Source organism: Phoenix dactylifera, chromosome 3 (assembly GCF_009389715.1).
Source record: "Phoenix dactylifera cultivar Barhee BC4 chromosome 3, palm_55x_up_171113_PBpolish2nd_filt_p, whole genome shotgun sequence".
NCBI classification, from domain to species: domain Eukaryota; kingdom Viridiplantae; phylum Streptophyta; class Magnoliopsida; order Arecales; family Arecaceae; genus Phoenix; species Phoenix dactylifera.
In genome coordinates this window covers 4925977-4945568 of record NC_052394.1, presented here as the reverse complement: position 1 = coordinate 4945568, position 19592 = coordinate 4925977, and the positions used below count along the sequence as shown (strand labels likewise).

The following is a 19592-nucleotide window of genomic DNA, read 5'->3' as shown; positions in this document are numbered from 1 at the left end:
TTGTAACATATCGACATACTTTATCATTCATGATCTCAAATTACGTTTCGATTCCCAATCACTTAAGACTTCAATTTGTTGCTTGGTTTTCAGGAAATGTACCCCTAGCGCTGATTGCAGTACCTTATGAAACTATACTGGCTGCAAAGAAAAAGGCAATATGATATAATGTTACTTTGAAGAATTGCAGAATTCAGGGTTAAAGAAAAGTCATGTAAGAAGCCTCACCTGTTCTCATGGAGCTTCCTGCGAGCCACTTCTAGCACTACTTTGAATATGGGTCCATGATATGAATAGCATAAGAAAAGCGGCAATAAATGAAAGCCTAAAGCAGCTTCTTCTCAATAAGCAGCATCTGTAAGCATTTGTAAACCAATCTCATTCGAATATGGCATCAAGTGAACAAATCCTCCATATGAAGCCAAGGAACTAGAAAAGAAGAGAAGGTTACAAAAACAATGGGAGATAGAAAAGAACCAAATATAGGGGACCATCAGTTATACAACAAACTAGCAGACTGTAGAGCATACAAAGAGATGGTAGACAAACAATCCTACACTGCCGGGGAAAAAAGGAACTGTAAATGATTTGCAGACAAATGGAAGATGGTTTTAGTTTTAGCCAGGATGCCATGAATGAAACATATCAGAAAAGTTGTGGGCATACCGACATATGATCATACCTTTTCTTTTATTCAGAGAAAATACCTTTTGTCATTTTTTTTGTCAACGAAGTTAACAACTTTGGGCTTTCAATGCGCACTAGGATTGGCTCAAATTGGATAATGTTCCATGTTCCATGTCATAAAGTTATCAACCCAACTAGCAAAAGACTACAAAAAATGTGAAGTCCAACTTTTTCGTATATTCGTTGAAGTCCTTCCTAGAGTAGTTTTGATGACTAATCTCTTTAAAAGCCTTAATATGAATTTAGACACTTATCTTAAGTTTGGCTGTAGGTTGGATTATGGAAATTCATCATTACGACTCGACTTTCTGTGTTGTTTCAAAGTCTTAATTTATGAGCTGAAAACTAAACTACAATTCATTTCAAAATCTCTCTCTCCACTTTCTTATCTTCTAGTTCTCTTACAAAATATCCATTTCCATCTTCTCTAAGTAACTTCCGCTCTCTTGATTGGTGATGACTTATCTATTATTTATGTACTCATTTTTTTTGATATTTGCTTCCAAGTTCACCTTTCTCTATTGGCGAAAGCCTGTACATGCCAAATAAATCATCTAATTTCAATACTCAAATCATATAATCTTCACTAGAAGCCAATCAATGTATCAAATTAAAAGTATCGGATGATAAAAGGAGAATAACATTCACCGCATCAATCTGTATGGTACATAAAGTATCCTCTCATCATGCTACAATGAATCCAAACTTTTTCCATTTTCAGCAAAGTCAACCATAGCATGCGACACCCCCCGATTAATCATCTAACTTCTTTTGCTCCTAAAATGTTTTTACCCGTTCAAAGGTTTAATATCTGTTTCAAGGCAATGCCCAGATCAACTGAATATTATTGTAGCCATAATCACGTATTACCCAAAACTTTAGCAAAGAACATGACATCTGACATAATCAAACATAATAACCAATGGAATGAATTGGAAGACTACAAACTCATGAAAACAAGCATAAATTCAAAAAGAAAACTCACAAGTAGCACCCATTTTGACAAAATCACACACAACTTCAGACAGTATCTACCAAAATCCAACTCCATAAGTACTTTACATCTATCAAATCGTTCTGCACTTACTGATGATTCGTGGTCGACGTGATGTACAACCACCCTCCGACCTTGACTGCAGCAATGGCCAACCTCATGAACAACGATTCGCTCCCAAGCGAGTCGATGTCCACCAAATCAAAGAAGTTCCATTGGAGATAACACTCCACCAGCTCCTTACTCGCATTCCAATGCATGACCACCCACCTCCACTCCCCTTCCGGCGAAACCCTAACCTCTCCGGAGAGGTTGGAAAGGATGAGGCCCCGGCAGCCATCGAAGGCGTCGTTGGCCCACACGAAGGGGCGCCGCCTGGAGAGGTAGGAGAGGGTGCGGACACCCCAACCGCAAATGGCATCGAGGACGCGGATGCCGCGGCCGAGGGCCCACCGGTGGAGGGCGGCGGCGAGGACGCCGAGATCGCGGCTGAAGGGCGCTCTCGCGGCGAAAGAAGTCACCTGTCTCGTACTCGACGCCCCGCTCCACCTCGTTGGAGCCAGTTAAGGTCGGGCTCTCGCCGGGGTGCCGTCCCGGTTCTACGGTTAGGACATGGGGGAAGAGAGGGAGAGGCGGTAGGGTTCGGGGAGGAAAGATAAGAGGATCATAGGATGAAGCCGGCAAATAATTGCGGTATCCAAGTGAAACAAACGAAGATGGGACTTGCTTCGTAAGCCATCATCATGATGGCAATGGGCAAAAAATGCCCCATAAATTATCTCACAATGGTTGCTCTGTACGATTCGAGTACTGCATGGCGCAAAGAAATCAGTGCGACTCAGTGATTCGCATGATTTACATCGACCGGACCATTAATAAAGCACCAAACGAGTACCACGCCGAATTTGGGACCAATTTATACTCTAATTCAAAATAAAACTAACTTTAGAATATCGCACAAAAGTTGCAGCCTCACAATCATACTTATTTGGAAAGGAGGCCAACTTGCACACAAATTAATCCTCAGCTAAAATAGTACTTCAGCTTGGTCATGTAAGCAATATCTTCTCTTCAATACGTTTTATCTAACTGTTCTTCCCTTGATCGTGTTTCTTTAAAGTGAGAACCTAATTGGCTGATGAAATGAAAATCAGAAAAAGTCTTTGACCTTCCAAGCTGCATGCTTGAAACTATGTGAGCAACTTGGCATTGGTATTCACTAATGGTACAAAATTTTCTTCAGAAAATCTTGTCTGATACATGGTTAACCTTACAAAATTATCACTAAAATAGAGGTGATCATGGCGTAGTTTGACAAAGGCTGTATCGCTTTTCTAATTGTCCAGTCCGCTTTTAAGTTCTGCAATGTGATTCCAGGCATTCGACTTCGTTAGCAACTTAGCATTTCTATTGACCTAGGGTACAAATCACATTGTTGCTCAGAAAAATCTTCTGTTTTATACATGGTTGATCTTTCAAAAATTTTACTATAATAAAGGCGATCATGGCGTTTTTTGACAATGGCTGTATTACCATTCTGATAGTCCAGTCCTCTTTTAAGTTCTGCAACGTGATTCCAGGCATTCGACAATCAGAAGGATTCATTAAGAAAATATTGTTCAGCCTCCTCAGTTTTTCTCAAAAACAGAAGATTATTCAACCTTTGCCACTCCTCCAGGGATACTGCTTTCTGCAACAGTCTCCCTCACAAACCTGGAAAAAAGTTTACTGTTTTAGAATATATATACTTTTGCTGGAATAGAAGAATTCTAGTTAATATCAGCAAGCCCCGGCAATTTGCAGTTAAAGTGCAGCATCAATGAAATTCAACCATAGCTCTCCAAAGATGTACAAGGAGAACCTGTCTACCTCATTAGCTAAAACAACATGAACTCATAACAGATAACAGGAAAAATCAATACCTTGCAAGCTTGTCTTGAGATGACTGCAAGACATAAATTGCAAGAATAAAGGAAAGTACAAGACCTGCTTCAAAATTCACACAGAAATCGAAACAAAAATGGTTAGCACACAAATAGCCACATTTCATATGATATAATGAAATACATCCAAATTCTTCCTATGAATTTACCAATACTGATGAATAGTTCATGATTCACCCTGCCATGTTTTCCCACTCCCTCTAAAATTATCGTTACTGATGAATATGTTGGTCAACACTTAGCACTTAGCAGAATGTAGATGTTGTAGGAAAGGCAAAATATTTATATGCATTGAGATTTTTTTTACAGAAATCAATTGTTTGCTGAAGGGGACCAAAGCATTTGGTCAACTTCTCCAAACAATAACAGACATATCTTTGAACGAACCTAACATGACCCAAGTCACCCAACTATTTGACCTCATAATCTGGATTGTACATTGAATGAACAACGAAGCTGATGTGCTTTATAATTTGAGACAATTGCTCCACATCTATGAATTGCCTTCTGCAACACGCATTTAGTTTTACAATTGATTTTTATAAACAGATATGGACACTGTATAGGTAGAAGTCTAAACTGTGCAGGTGTAGTTAAATCTTAGATGAAAGCTGGATTTTGCAAAAAATCTGCACCAACATAGCATGCTTTGAATAGGATGGATCTAGTCAAGTGGATCTTCACTCAGATTAAGTCGGGTCATGATTAGAGAATGGGGGTCCAACATCGATAGTCCGAGATATTTGATATAATCAACCATATATATACTACCTCTAAACTGCTTGCACACCAAAAATTGTATGATTTGGAGACCCCTGGCCTATGCATCAAGTGGTCAAAAAACATACATGCATGCATATGTGTGAATGAATATATATATGTATTCTGTGCAAAATCAGTGATCGGCATTCTAAGTCAAGGTCCTCATGACTGCAAAAATTATATGTTCTGGGAGTCTTTTACCCATGTTTCAGGTGGAAAAACTAATGAAGGGTACCGATGAAATGGAGGGTATATAGCATGCCATATAACTTCTAAATCCACAACCTTGATCACGATCCACACATCTTACATACATATGCAAACCAGATCACCTAAAATTTGAATGTTTCTAAAGCATAAACTAAACCAAAATGATGTAGCATGCCATTGAATTTGCTTATTTTGGAGGCCACTTGATGCACAGAAACAATAAAACAATTGTTTTTGGTCTCTAAGCATTTTACATGATGTAAATCATGTTTCAACTTTGATCTTTCCTCATTGATTTTGCACTGATAGGATAAGGCTTCAATCCTATTGGTAAGAACTACCCTCCCCCCACCAAAAAAACCTTCTCCCCCATATATAAGTATACAGATGTGTACACATACACATAATATAGATACAGTATACATATGTGCACATATTATGATTGCAACATAGAAAATCACCCGCTAGGAGGTAAAATGAGAAAACATTAGAATACATATTACCTGATCCTAACATTACATAAAATCCCCCTGAAACATCGATCTCTGACCGCTCCTCCCTGTCATCAAATGTGTACCTTGATATCAATCAATGTCCAGATAATTCTACCTACAGGTGCATTTCCAGAGATTGCATACAAGCCATACTTTGGAATTTGAATATAACCTACTGGATTTCACAAACACTTAGGTCGGTGCACAAAGCAGCTGTGCAATAGCAATATTATACAATAAAATCTAAATGCAGGGTCATGAGCATTATTTTAAAGCATGGCCCCTACAGCCACTATAGCGGTTCCAGCCCCAAACCATGATGCTACACTTCACTGCAGCACCATATGGTGCTTCAGTATATAGCATCACTGCCACAGGTTCAAGGTGAGCACTTTATTCCATAGCAGGTTTGACCCATTTCCAGATGGATCAGTCCAGCAATTATACATTAAATCAGCCAGTCCGGTGGTTTGTTTAAAACAAGACCAGTCTACTTTTGTGCTCTAGCTGAATGGAAAGAACAAGGGCATGGTCGAGGACTAGGAGGAGAAAGATAGGAGAAAAAGGTGTCCCTTTCCCCCTAGAAAAAAAAGATACAGCCAGTGCACCACCATGGACAACTTTATTTTATCATTGATGTTATGTTATTGTTGACTTTTTAATCTTATGACTGATTTGATTATGTTTGGTTATTCATGATATTATATCATTAGAATATGGACTTTTGAATTATATGGATATTGGCATGATGCAGGGGCTATAGTGTTAGGTGGATGATCTTGTAAAGCTTTGTCCTTGATTTTTTATTATTATTATTTTTTGCATTAAGTTGATGTAAAATATTGATTTTTGATACTTTAGTAAATAAAAAATATGGAAATATTTTAACAGCTCACCTTGAGTTCATAGAATCCACTATGAAACCACTATTTGCTATCAGGTATGAAACCACCTAGGTGCCCATCATCCGCTCTTCAAGACATTGGTCATAAGAATTCAGAGGCTCAATAAAAGCAAGATTTTTTTAAAAGAATAGTCCCCAAGAGTGTTGGGACAGGGAGTGGCACAGGAGAAGACTTTTTTAACCACAAAAACTTCAGAACAAAAATAAAGGCATTTGCACGGTAGTCATGAAATTTTGCCATGGGTACTATTGTACTAGTGCTGGCTGCTGACAACCAGGTGAAACATTAATGTCTGACATAGGAAGCATTGGAGTACAAGCTAACAAAGATAGCAAGACAGCCAGCAACGGGCCAAGATTGAGCAGTAAAACAAATGACACCATGGACATGCAAGCATGCAATACAAATAGGAGGCAGGTCACCTATATAAGCCATAAACAATGAAAACGGTAAATATGATTAGGTGCAATTATCTAAAGATGATACATCAGTTGTAGAGATAAAGAACTAGAGATAATTGTCTAAGAAACAAACTGGCTGGTGTTAACGTTATGCTATTCTCAAAGCAATAGAGAAAGAATGTAAAATTGTAGGATATTGAAGATTGAATGGAGGTATGTAAATAAATTGCAATGCTCTAGTGCTTACATAACTCTTGAGTCAGGTAAGAGGAATCCATTGCAGTTAAGTCCCTTAAATATTAAAATTACAACAATGACCGATCATGAAGAAAATACATTCAACAAAGAGAACCCATATATCCACTCAAGAGGCAGATTAAAGGGAACAGAAAAAAGATTCACCAGTCCACCAAGGCAAAATAGAACAGGAAAATTAAGCGAAAAGAATCTAATACACAGAGATCCTAGAACAAATAAAAATTTCTAGCATCCACCAACTGGATCAGCAAATGATCCTTGTTTAGATGTGTCTCAAGGGAGTAATATAAGAAACATCAGAGGCAAGTGAACAACAAACTACCGGTATCAAGAAACGAGTATGAAACACCTAAATAGAGAAAAAGGACAAAAAACAAAAGCATGCAAAAACCTATTTGAGAAATAAAACATGAACTATACATAAATGTTCATCGTCTCGATACCGGATTCTATACCAGTATCATTCTATTACACTATCGGTACGTGGTACGGTATGGTAAAATTTGGAATACTGAGTGTCGGTACGATAAGATAACCCTATACCTGTATGGCATGCCCGGTATGGTATGGTACCAACCGGTACGGCAAACCTTATATGTATATTGAGTAAATCAAAATGATCCCAACATCCTACCAAAACCTAGCCAAGGCAAGGCACTAGAGAGAACATAAGACAGGGACTTGTAAGAGAAACTATGTGTCAGGAAGTTGGATTTCTGTTTCATTATAAAAGATAGAAGCCAACTAGAGATGGGTAAATGATATAGAAAAATCAAATAAAAAATAATTTGAATTTGCAAAAAGACCAAAAATTTCACCATTAGCCCGAAAAATGTAGGATTTGACATATAAGGCAGAAATTATTAAGCAAGTAAATGCCTAAAAGCAGCCCCACATGCATGAGAATGATGACAACCAGCAAAAAAGGCCTAAACCTGATTAGCAAGAATTGTTCAATATTATGGGCTATAAATATCAATTATTCATGCAAAAAAAAAATTTCTGTTTGAATGTTAAAGTAAACTCTAGTGAAAAAATTTAAGACTTTTCAAAATATAAAGAACAAACAAGAGGGAGAAAAAGTGCATGAATACAGTGCAAACAGATCCTTTTTAACTAAAAGATCGACTTGAATCTGAATGCATCATAATTGTCAGCATTAGATGGTATAAACAACCAAAACCAAATTTAAAGCTAAACTGGACCGACCAATATATCATTAAAGCAACTACTAAACCGCATCAAAGTTTGGGGATGGAGGTTAAAACTAAAATTGAACAACCTCCGACTATGGGGAAGCAGGGAAAGAGCAAAGAAAATGATCAATCTTCACAACCATTTTGAGGCAATGGATCTTTTCAAATGAAGGCATATAATCTTGCCAAGGTAATGGCACAATCCTTAAGATGTAACTTCTGGTCAACTGAGAGTAGATAGACTACCAAATCAAATGAATCAATTTGGCAGATTCCAGTTGTGAACAATAACTTGTGTCAATGGATTGCCCTCAACTGAAGCTTCAAAAGGAATACTACCGGTCAAACTTCAACAAGATTATTCCAATTGGACAATTGTTTATTTCAGATTTGAGGCAGTCAGTAACAACACTGGAACAAGTTTGAGGGCACACCAGAGTTCTGCATATAATGATATTTCTGAAATCTGTCAAACAACTGAGGTTACAGATAGTCTGCTTATCTTTGAGTTCAAAATCAGACAAAAAATCTTCCATCTCTGAAATTAATACAGTTTTCGGTGAAAGAGATGGCATGAGTAACTAGTATTTGAAAATTCGAGGCAAATATATAACAATTATGACAGATTCACACCTTAAGTGTAACTAAACAATGGCGAGCAAGGATGGAACTTGTATAAGCTCCACGTAGTATAATTCATATACAAACTGATTAATGAAAGAAAAGAGATAAAGCACAGTGAATCACATATATAAACAGTTTTAATATTAGACCAACTCACTGACACATCTACTGACATCAAACTAACTCTGCAATGACCTCAATTAAAAATATTTTGAGATTTTATGTCAATAGTTATATTGACCACTGCAAACAGCATAATTATGATAAATCTCCAATGACGAGCTCATCATACTAACCACGTATATCTCACAAGTACATGCTTCGGCCAATGATTTGGATCCCAAAAGTTCTTGCGTATGTCTTGGTGAACCTCAACATCTGATCAGAGCAACAAGGAATTCAAATACTAAAGGCAACCTTAGCAAAATTAACATAAATTATAATCACCTATCTAAGAAACATAAATTATAAACACCTTTTTAAGAAACATATTTTAGTCTTCAAAGGGTTTAGCCGAAATAATTAGAATATCAAAGAAAATATATTATTTATCTTTTGAATGTGGTAAAACATTCACAATACTAAACAGAATTAACCTTTGTTTCTCAAGCTAGACACATGTAAACAACAATCTAATGAACAATAATTGAATGAGCTCAATCATCAACACTTAAAATTTAAGGAAGAAGATCTTAAGTAGAAGAATGAGTCCATTATATTGAGGTGTCAACTGTGTCTAAATGTGTTTGGCAAAAGACTTGTAAAAGAATGCGTGTTATGTTGCACAAATCTTCTTGTGTTGATTATCTTGCTTAATTTTTTCTCACACAAAGGCCTTGAGAATGGATAATCCTTCAATGTCCAATATCAAAATCTTCTCCCAAAACACCTATCTAACGAAATCCTCACCACAATGCCCAAAGACAATACTTGAAGATCCAAAATCCTTCACAAAACCATTAAGAAGTGCCATAGTCACTCTAAAGACATGACTCCAAGATCCAAAATCCTTTACAAAAAGTCATAAGAAGTACAACAATTTCATAACAGAATCAACTACCTTATCAACCAGGTTGGTGAGCAGAAACATGACGTGTAAATCTTCAGCCAGAAACTAACCCAAACTAATCACTTTTGCGGCTTTCATGTTTCTCAATCTTCATTATTGGTATTCTAACATGACTTCCTAATATACGGTGACATCTGTATCATGACGCTACATACATGCATTTTCTGATGGTTCATCAGCCACTTTGATACTAAATAGTGTCAGTGTTACAAATCCATCTTCTCTCTAGCAATCACATCCTTTTCTTTTGGTACACTAGCATGCTTCTTCTAGACATAGACCATACTAGGTACCCAAATAGAGATGAAGCTAGGGGTGGCCGTGGGGAGCTATGCACCCCTCTTCCACCAGAACCCAACAAAAGCGAGCATAAGGCCCCTCCATCCCTCCCAATCTGGTTCACGACCCATAATATATATATATATATATATATATATATATATATATATAATCTATCAGCCTGTGAATTCTATTTATAAAAGAGAGAGAATGGATAGTGGATCATTCGTGTGATAGTGTATAGATTTAGATCAGCATGGGGTACTCCCATAGTAACTTTGTACCTCTAGTTTGCCATCTATATCCTAAGTAGATTAGGAAACAAGTATTCTTATTAAATCTTTGGCTGTTTTTCTCTCACCAAACTTTTGTAGTTACTTAGGTTTCCTGTCTTCTATTACAGTCTCTCATACTCTCTCTCTTCTTCTTCTTCTTCTAACATGAGTTCCCTGTCCACTTTTTAGATTAATGATATGACAATATCTCTCTCTCTCGCTCTCCATCTAAACAGCAATGCGATGCAGTGTTAGGTTTTTCCCCCCTTTGTTCCTCTTTTTTCCTCTAAAGATATATACAACATTAGGTCATTGTGATAAGCTCTTACATTTTTCTTGTAACTACCACTACTGAATGTTATAACACATCAACAATCTAATATAACGAATCTTAAATTTCTTTCCTTTTATCCTAATGATAATTTATAATAAAAAGAAATGGCTTTTAATGGTTGTTGACCATTGAAATTATTAAGAGATATTGATAGATCTAAGGTTTGTCATACCGGTCGGTACCGTACCGGTACCAAACTGGTATGCAGTCTCGTACCGTACCGACACTCAATATATCTCACTATCTCGTACCATACTATATACCGACACTGTAATAGAATGATACCGGTACAAGGTCCGGCACCGAGATAGAAAATCTTGGATAGAAATTTTTTTCTTCACAATTTCTATTTGCATAACCCTAACTTTGCCTCTGTATCCAGAGGTGCATCAGCATGTCTTCTTGTTAGTAACCTTATATGTTATTATGCTGTGCTTTCATGATCAACTGTTGCTTGCTTAGCTTAAACTCCTTTTCTATTCTATGTCTATATCATAAAACCCAACATGAATACATTTCCAATTGTCCAGTTAACCTACTAGAGCTTGACTATGCATGCCGCTCCGAAAGCATGCCAAGTGAATGTTACGTATTAATTTGCATGCTCACAGTTTGGCCTAAGCCCTAACTAACGAACTCAACCAACAAACTCTTGGCATTTGCAATACATCAACTATGAGTTTGACATGAGGAGGGCAGTGCTATAATGACAAAAGCAACTGAAATATGATATTCAATTCCTGAAATGTTAGTATTTACAAAGATTAAGATAATATGCAAACATATTCTATGTATCATCATTATATATCAAATGTATCCTAATGTTAAAAGCAACAATATAAATAGGAAGATGAGTACCCTATTCAACTATTCTTCACTATCCCTACATTCTCAAGGTATCTGCAATAGTTATAAATAAACTACAAGTATGGATCACAAAGACAATTAAGAGGTTAAGGACAAACACTATGTACCGACACCGTAAATAGCAATATTGATTTGCCCCCTTTCTCCAAATCATTACAAGGAAACGCCTAAGAAGCTTATGTACAAGAATAATATATAATTACATAATCCAGATCTACACATTTAAGTATTATACTTTTTTCAAATGCATGGCATAATGATTTCGAAAAAGGGGGAATCGATAAGATTGTCAATGTTCATAAAACTGAAGGTTTATTTTGATAAAACATTCCTAGCAAAGAGTATATATCAAGGCCTGTTGTATCGACCATACCTCCCTACACCAACTGTACCATACCATAATGGCAAGATTCCAGTATAGTACTGAGGTTTAGTTCAATATATGAGTCGAACAAGTCCATGTCGGTCCAAGCCTATCGCAATACGGGCTGCATACCGTACCATACCAACAATATACTAATATGGTTCTTGGTATCGGACATTGCTATGTATTTTGCATAAGTTATATAGAAGTGTTGTTGTGGAACTGAGCACAAGATTCGGAATTGAACACCTTAGGTAGAATAGTCTAGCAATTGACAATTGGCAAAGAAGGATTCACAACACCAACACCAAATTGTTAGGTCAAGATATGAAGATTGTATTTATACAATTTTGTGTATGAACAATTTCCTGTAAAGGAATTCTTTTTTGGTAAGCTGTAAAGGAACTATTTGATCATCTATCTCCCTCTCATGTGAGAAGCAGGTTAGCCATCTTGTTTATAAACCTTGATAATAATACATGTTTATTCTTTAAGCCAACAATTATGAGAAATTACAAGGACATATAATAAGTACTCAGTCTTGTCTGAACCACAGTACTCTTTCAAACTTATTAAGAAAATAAGCATTAGAAGGTCCATAATCCCAAATGTTGCAAGCAGGAAATGACGAGAAAAATAAGAGGAGATGGTGTTGCATACAATGATGAGGCATATCTACAATTTTAGCTGTGACGCCATGCAAATCATTCCCAGAGTACCTCTGTAGTACATCAAATTGCAAAAGTTACTCCTTTCATCCCATATAAAATAATTCAAGATCCGCTGTCTGTATTGACTTTGAAACCAAAATGGAAATATTTAAGTAGGAAAAATGGGGAAAAAATATGAAGGATAGTCAACAATTATAGCTATATAAAACAAATGCTTAATACAAGTTGTACACTTACCAAATGGAAATCAATCATTGGAACTTCAGAGCTTTTGCGGTTTATAACAAAAAGCCATGGAACATGAAATTTCTCATGACCAACTTGAAATGATCTGCACATTGATCGAGTACATCCAAAAAGATGAAGCAAAACTCCAACATTTCACTAAGAATGATAAGTAAATACATGTACGCTAGCTTCTTCCCTTGGAGGAAGGGGGAAAAAAGGATACCAAACCAATAATTCATGAAAGGCAACGTGTGTTCCTCATCAAAAGTACAAAAAAATGACTGAAAAATAGTAGCACATTGTGAAACACACTAATACAAAAGAAAGCAAAGAAAAAGATATATATATATATATATATATAGAGAGAGAGAGAGAGAGAGAGAGAGAGAGACCCGGCCACACTTCAGTGGATCTCCACTTAGATTCGGTCAAATCTCGATTGGACGATGAAGGCCCCATATCGATGATTCGAGCCATTTGATGTGGTTTACTACCTCAAAACTGCTTACACACCAAAAATCATGTGATTTGAAGATCCCTAGCCTAGCATCAAATAATATAAAAAAAACGTGTTGTTCCATGTTATTTAAACTATCTCACTTTTTAATGATTCGAAACATAGGCTAGGGGCCTCCAATTACATGATTTTTGGTGTGTAAGCAACTTAGAGGTAGTAGATCATATTTAACGGTTCGGATCATCAATGTGGACGCACATCATCCAATCTAAACTTGACTAGATTTGAGTGTAGATTCAATTTAGCGTAACCATCTCTACCTATGTGTGTGTGTGTGTGTACGCATGCATGTGTATACCTATTGCACACAAGACGTTGAAAAATGAAAGAATATATAAAGAGTATTGTCACCCATCACTCACTAATGATCACCACTCATTTCACCCAGAATGTGGCAGTCAGGGATTGGTGCCAACCATGGTGGGTTTGTTGGTGTCAATCAAGCCCAATATGCACTCAGCTAATCACTGACTTCCACATCCCTTGGTGTTTAGAGCAGTAATCACTAGCGAATAATCTCTAGCTTTTTCCATAAATAAATTGGAATACCGGCAAATATGGATTGGAGGTTGGTCTTTAATTTGGGATCTATGGCCAACCAATAGTTATAGATCAATCTAAGTCACACAGAGTATTAGCTGGATTTAATTATGCTGACCTTCTTGCAACAACATATACGGAGGCATCATTTAATCCTTCCACTATTGATCCAATTAGATTTTTTCTTAAAATTTAAATTACCATATGCCATTTCACAAAGCTTCATTTATTTTGTGTCACTAACATAATTGAAAAACTTTATCAATTAGTCATTACTTTTCTCTTACAATCTAGTCAAAGACTTGATTCAGTAAGTAATGTCAATTACTTTTGTTATAATGTGATTTAGTAACATAGAAATCTCACATGATGTTAGCTCTAGTGGGTCAAAGATTTGATTTATTGAGTAATGTCAATTACTTCATTTCTGTTACAGTGTGCTTCAATAACATAGAGATCTCACATGATGTAAGCTTCAGCGGAGCACAAGATGACCCTCTAGCTCACCACCCACCACTTGAGCCCCCCATTTTCACCATTTTAGCATCAGATTCTCACCAATAACTCGGTGCTTACAGAAGGGAAAACCAGGAAGAAGACATTGCAAAGCATGTGTTCATGATGAGCATTGTGGAGACAACAATCATGGGCAAAAGGAATGTGGCAAGCTGATAATTGACCTTGAAGGTAAAGTTCACTTGGTGCCAAGGCTCCCAGCAGATGAGCGAGCCATTATAGAAAGCACAGCTGCTTTAGACTGCTTTGATTGATAATAAAGGGGTATTGTTGCAGCATGGATGCAAATCTTGTAGCATGGAGGGAGATAGATCACTAAAGCTTGTCACACAGATAAAAAGGGTAGTAATTGCCTTATATTCTTCTGTTATAAGCTTGGAACTGGAAAGGATAATAATGAAATATATGATAAATAATGGCACTAACAGGTATTTGAAATACCTGAAAGAATGCCAGAAGAATTTAATGGGATAATCTTGTCCAATCAAATCCATTAATTACTGTCATCAACAAACCTTACACCATCCACCATCCATGGATCAAAGGAAGTTGCTAAATGCATTTGCAGAATGCAATTGATGACACATAATTCCATACCTTTAAAAGATGAATCATCCTAAGCTTATGGATACAAAATTATGCAACATATGAGACAGTATTTCCAAGTAGATCCCATTCTAAACCAACAAGTAAACCAGACTGCTAGCTATAAACGAAGGAAAGCATACACAAAGAAGCTAATCGGAACTATTTCTCAACTGGAAAAACATATTCATGTTGCTCTATGCACTTAGGTAAATAGGCAACAATTGGTTGAGCTGAAGTAAGAAAAACAATTGTAGGAAAGCTAGAGATTCATTTGAGGTTGAAGATAAGAAGTTATATGGTGTTGGCAGTATTAAACTATTCTATAACAAACATAAAAAGCATAAGCAATCATATGCTAAAAAATTAGTAAGAATACTAGTATTAGAATCATGATTTTGAAGGAATTAGAGTAGAAATCTGCATATTTCATCACCATAACTGCTAGTCTAATTCACTCTCATTGGAGATCCAATCAGTAGCATCTATGGCTAATGATAATTAGCCAAGTCATGGGTGGTTTTTAGAAGCACTAAATGAATTTGCCAATTACTATCATCCCTGCCGTGATTGTACTGGGATACTGTAAAAAGAACAGTGAGGAATTTAGGACATACTCTTGAAATATTCAAGGGCATTAGGCAAGGGGTTGAGTTGCAATATAGTCTAAGAGGTTCACTCATTCACACAAAACAGCATGCTTTGCAGGCTTTAGACTGTGAAATCTACACATTTCTATTTATTCATGAAATGGCAATAATATGGCATCATTGTATAAATTTAATGCAATAATCTATTGCCACATCTCATTTTGGGATGTGACTAGGCAAAGTGTGAATCTATCTATACCAAGGACACCATGTTCTATAATACGGCACGAGTAAACGAAAGCATACTATAAGGAAAAGAAGATTTAAGTCAAAAAGATATATGTCTTGAGAACATATTCGTTTGTTGCCCATATTCATTTGGCCCTTCTTAAACTAGAAGACTGTTAAATGTTTTTCCTTACCTAAGAAATGTGGTAGCCCAATGTGTTTATAAACATTATACTCTTGATGTTTGCATTGATACGTTTAGCAGGGAGACAAAAGTTTCCAATTATTCAGAATTTAGAAATACTTTACATCTAAGTTCCTTTATTTTTCATCTTTGGATAAATTCAGTAAAAAGGATAACTTTATTTCATAGCTTGTGTACAAGAAGTCGATTTCTTTTCAAGGAAAACCACCCAGGATCCCAAATCCATCCCGCCTGAACAAAAATGGACAAATATACCTTCTTGCATACCAACGGGAAGATTCCTAGTGGCTCGGGAGTAAAATTAAAATTGCAATCACAAAACGGAAAGCGCTCGAACCTGAATGGTCCGAGCATAGCAGGAAGAGGGCTTATATGGAATTAATAACACATTCACGTGCTTGTTTCCAATTCAATCCTACTCAGAAGCTGTTATCTCTTTCATGCTTAATATGCACTACGTTAAGTTCAACAAATCATATAAAATAAATTATACAGCCATCAATTCTTGCACAGATACCGTAAATTGACTAAAGAGAAGCATATTCAAATGACATGTTAGATAAATTAAGAAAAACACGAAAATTCAATTAGACTTACATCTTGTAAGGATCGGCACCAGTGAAACCAGTAGGTTTTGGTATCGGAATCAACACCTGTGCACAAAATCAAAAGAAAAACAAACAAATAAAGAACAAATCATGAGGGAGGAAAACCCTAGAACAAAACCAAAGATCTTACCTCCCGATTAACAGCAAAAATAGGGCAGTGGCGGCCAATAACATCGTTCCAGACAGTTCTTGACTGAGATTTCCCAAAGTACATCAGATCGAAGTGGATCAAGAACGGATCCTGATAAAACGAGGGTTTCAGTTCGAGTTTTTACCCCGTGGTACTGGCCCGCCTTGCTCATTGGCACGATGTCCCCCGGCCTGTAAGCGAGCGAGATCGAGAGCAGAGACGATATCCAGAAGAAGAAGAAGCAACGAACTGGAAAAGCTCTTTGATCGCCGGCCATGCCCGAGACTCGGACCCGAGCTTTGGGGGGAGGAAAAGCAGGAATCGGTGAGAGCGAAAACGAGTCCCCAAACTCGGCGAGATAATGCGAGTTACGGTCACCGCCAGTGAGAATACGAACACAGTGTACCCGCTCACAGGATCATTTAGCACGCACCTAAAGCATGGGCGTGTGCTATTGTGCGCTGATACACGTGTCCTAATTTACTGGGGCGAAGCTACGCACCGACCACAAGCCCGCTGCGTTGAAGTCAAAAGGGGCGTCAAAAAGGACACGAGTAATTGTCACGTGACGTGATGGCGGTTGGGAAAGTTGAAAGTCCCTTCCCCGAGGACGACAAAAGAGACACTGAAGCATCCCGGTACGGCTCAACACGTTTGCCCTGCGCCGCAGCCATCTCTTTCCAGATTGCCCCCTAACGTCGTCCTCGAATGCCCCCGCCTCGGAATCTTTGTGCGCTTATCACCGATGCTATGGAAGGCAAGGGAGGATTATTTCCGAGCACTTTGAGATTTGTGCAGCGATCCAATGAACAATTGGTGGGAAGAAAAGTGAATTTCTTCTTTGGATGCAAACTTACAGGCTCCATCGTTCCTTCATCTTATTTTTATTTTAATGGAAACAAAAAAATCTAAAACTTAATTCCAATCCATCCCGACTTTACCATTTCTTTTTCATTACTTGTTTAACACAACACTATAATCCTTGATATGGGTGGTAATAGATTGTATGTGAATGTATGCACAAGCAATATTATAAAGCCCAATTGTGGCAATCAGAAAAAGGCTATACCATCTGACATAAAGAAATTGATGTATTGTATAGGACAAGTATGACGCAATAATGGAATTTGTGTGAAACACAAAACTTATGGAACATATGGCAATATAGTTTTATTTTTTAGCAGGTTGGAACATGCCTTACAGCTTAAATATAAAAAGCACAATTAAATTTTACTTAAATATTATTTATTATATATTGGAATGTGTGCATAACTTGTATCATTAAAAAGATGAGTACAAAAGTCGTTCATCCATGATGAAAAAGGTCGTTATTATTGCACAACTAATTTTAACTTTACTTGAGATAAATTAGTTGGAGCATATTTGGCATCTTTGTTGTTTTTATAAATTTTTTTATTTTACAAATTAGTAAACTGTCACTTATAACTCCTGTAATTCAATATTGTCTCTATTTTCTGAAAGCAATAAATTGTTGTGCTAAAAAATTTAAAAAAATTTAAAACAACTCTAAAAAATAATAAACTTTTATCATTCATGCAGTTCAGCTTGCTGCAAGTTACATCTCAGACTTTGAAAATAAATAAATAAATAAAATTTTTATACTCGTCAGATGTGAGCCGTCGATGTATCAAAAAAAAATTAAAAAAAAAGAAAAAAAAAAAGGAAAGCAATACCCAACGGTTCCCACGGTCAGCAGAAGATATCAAGTTCGCTGATCACAAGCCCAGAAAATATCAAGTTCGCTGATCACAAGCCCGCATAAACAAATGCGAGCTCGTGCGACCGTGCACAAACACGTGCAACGTGCGTGACAGGCGACGCTAAACACCACTCCGTACAAGCAAGACGCATCAGTCGCGGACGACCAAAGCATGTGGGGGGCCCACCCCAGCTTCAACAATCCGATGGCCCCAAACCACCCTCTCAAACTGTTGGCGTTGGGAAACCGAGACAAGGCGCGCGAACCGCACGAGGCAGTCGCTGGGTGGTCGGATGGAGCGTAACGGCCCGGTGGGCGCTGGACCCTAGTGTATCTCCTGTGAGAATCTTCCTCGTTGCAGCGGCTCCCGCGAGGATTCCGCTGCTCATTTATTTATTTCGTGTCCATCACCTGAGGGTAATTTGGTCATTGCACTGGACTCCGGGCGTTAGTGGTATTTTTGAATTCCGGATGCAAGAAGACAAAGGATTAATTGGGGGGGGGGGGGGGGGGGTTCCGGTCAGAGTCTCAGAGATAGCGCTGGGCGCCTGGTCTAGTGTCGTTTTGCATGCCTTTGTAGTCTAAAAAGAGGAGGTGATGAATGCTAATTACATCCTGTTCTGGGATGGGTGGGGTTTGTTGCAAGGGAACTTAATTGCTACGTGCTTCCAAGATGGCTTAAATGAAATACTTTGGTGAAATATAATTGTAGTAGCAAATCAAAGTGAATATTGAGATTGCGCTGGTTAAAACTAGCAATGTTTTATTGAACAAAAAATAGCATGCTTTTACTCTCCAGAATAATATAATACTTTTTTTCAACATGAAAAACGGAATGTTTTTATGTGCCGGGGTCAGGTAATTATGTCACAAGAATCCTACATGTGAAGTCCCCTATTGTAAACGGGTAGAATCTTGAGGACTTTTACTTAATTCAAGAGTTTCGAGGATCTATATGCAAAATTAAAAAAAAAAGATTAAAAATAAGTATTAGAATTTGTAGGTTCGAGTGCTCTGAACTATGAAGTGGCCATACCACACTCGAAACCTAGTGAAACACTTGTAAACAACTATGCATTTTTAAGTAGATTTAAATCATTATGCAATTCCAATTAGGAATGGTTCATTTGTGAAGCAGGGTATAAACCCTAACATGTTTTGAGCAATTGATTTGCTAAATAACTTATTGTTTCTTGGTTACAATATCATTCATCTCACCTGAAAAGCCTTTTTAACTTACCTTGAACATAGGGTCCTACAAATTGTTATCAACAATATTATTATTTATTTTCTAATACAATCAAATACTAGCCTCCATTGTTTTAACTAATCACATTGGCACCTTGGTCTCACCACATTTCAAGCTTCCTAGCATTATTATCGTTCTAAACC

General features: G+C 37.2%; 1 protein-coding gene across 1 annotated transcript; it reads right to left on the bottom strand.

Annotated features, from left to right (window-relative positions):
* Positions 1-2991: 2991 nt before the first annotated feature.
* On the bottom strand, positions 2992-16872 carry LOC103702220. Its single transcript, XM_039124353.1, has 9 exons — positions 16626-16872; positions 16481-16543; positions 16340-16395; positions 12571-12664; positions 12323-12383; positions 8771-8852; positions 5100-5155; positions 3604-3667; positions 2992-3394 (listed from the first exon to the last, which is right to left on the bottom strand). The coding sequence occupies exons 1-9, from the start codon at positions 16755-16757 to the stop codon at positions 3334-3336; spliced, it is 669 nt and encodes a 222-aa protein (XP_038980281.1). The 5' UTR covers positions 16758-16872; the 3' UTR covers positions 2992-3333.
* Positions 16873-19592: the final 2720 nt, after the last annotated feature.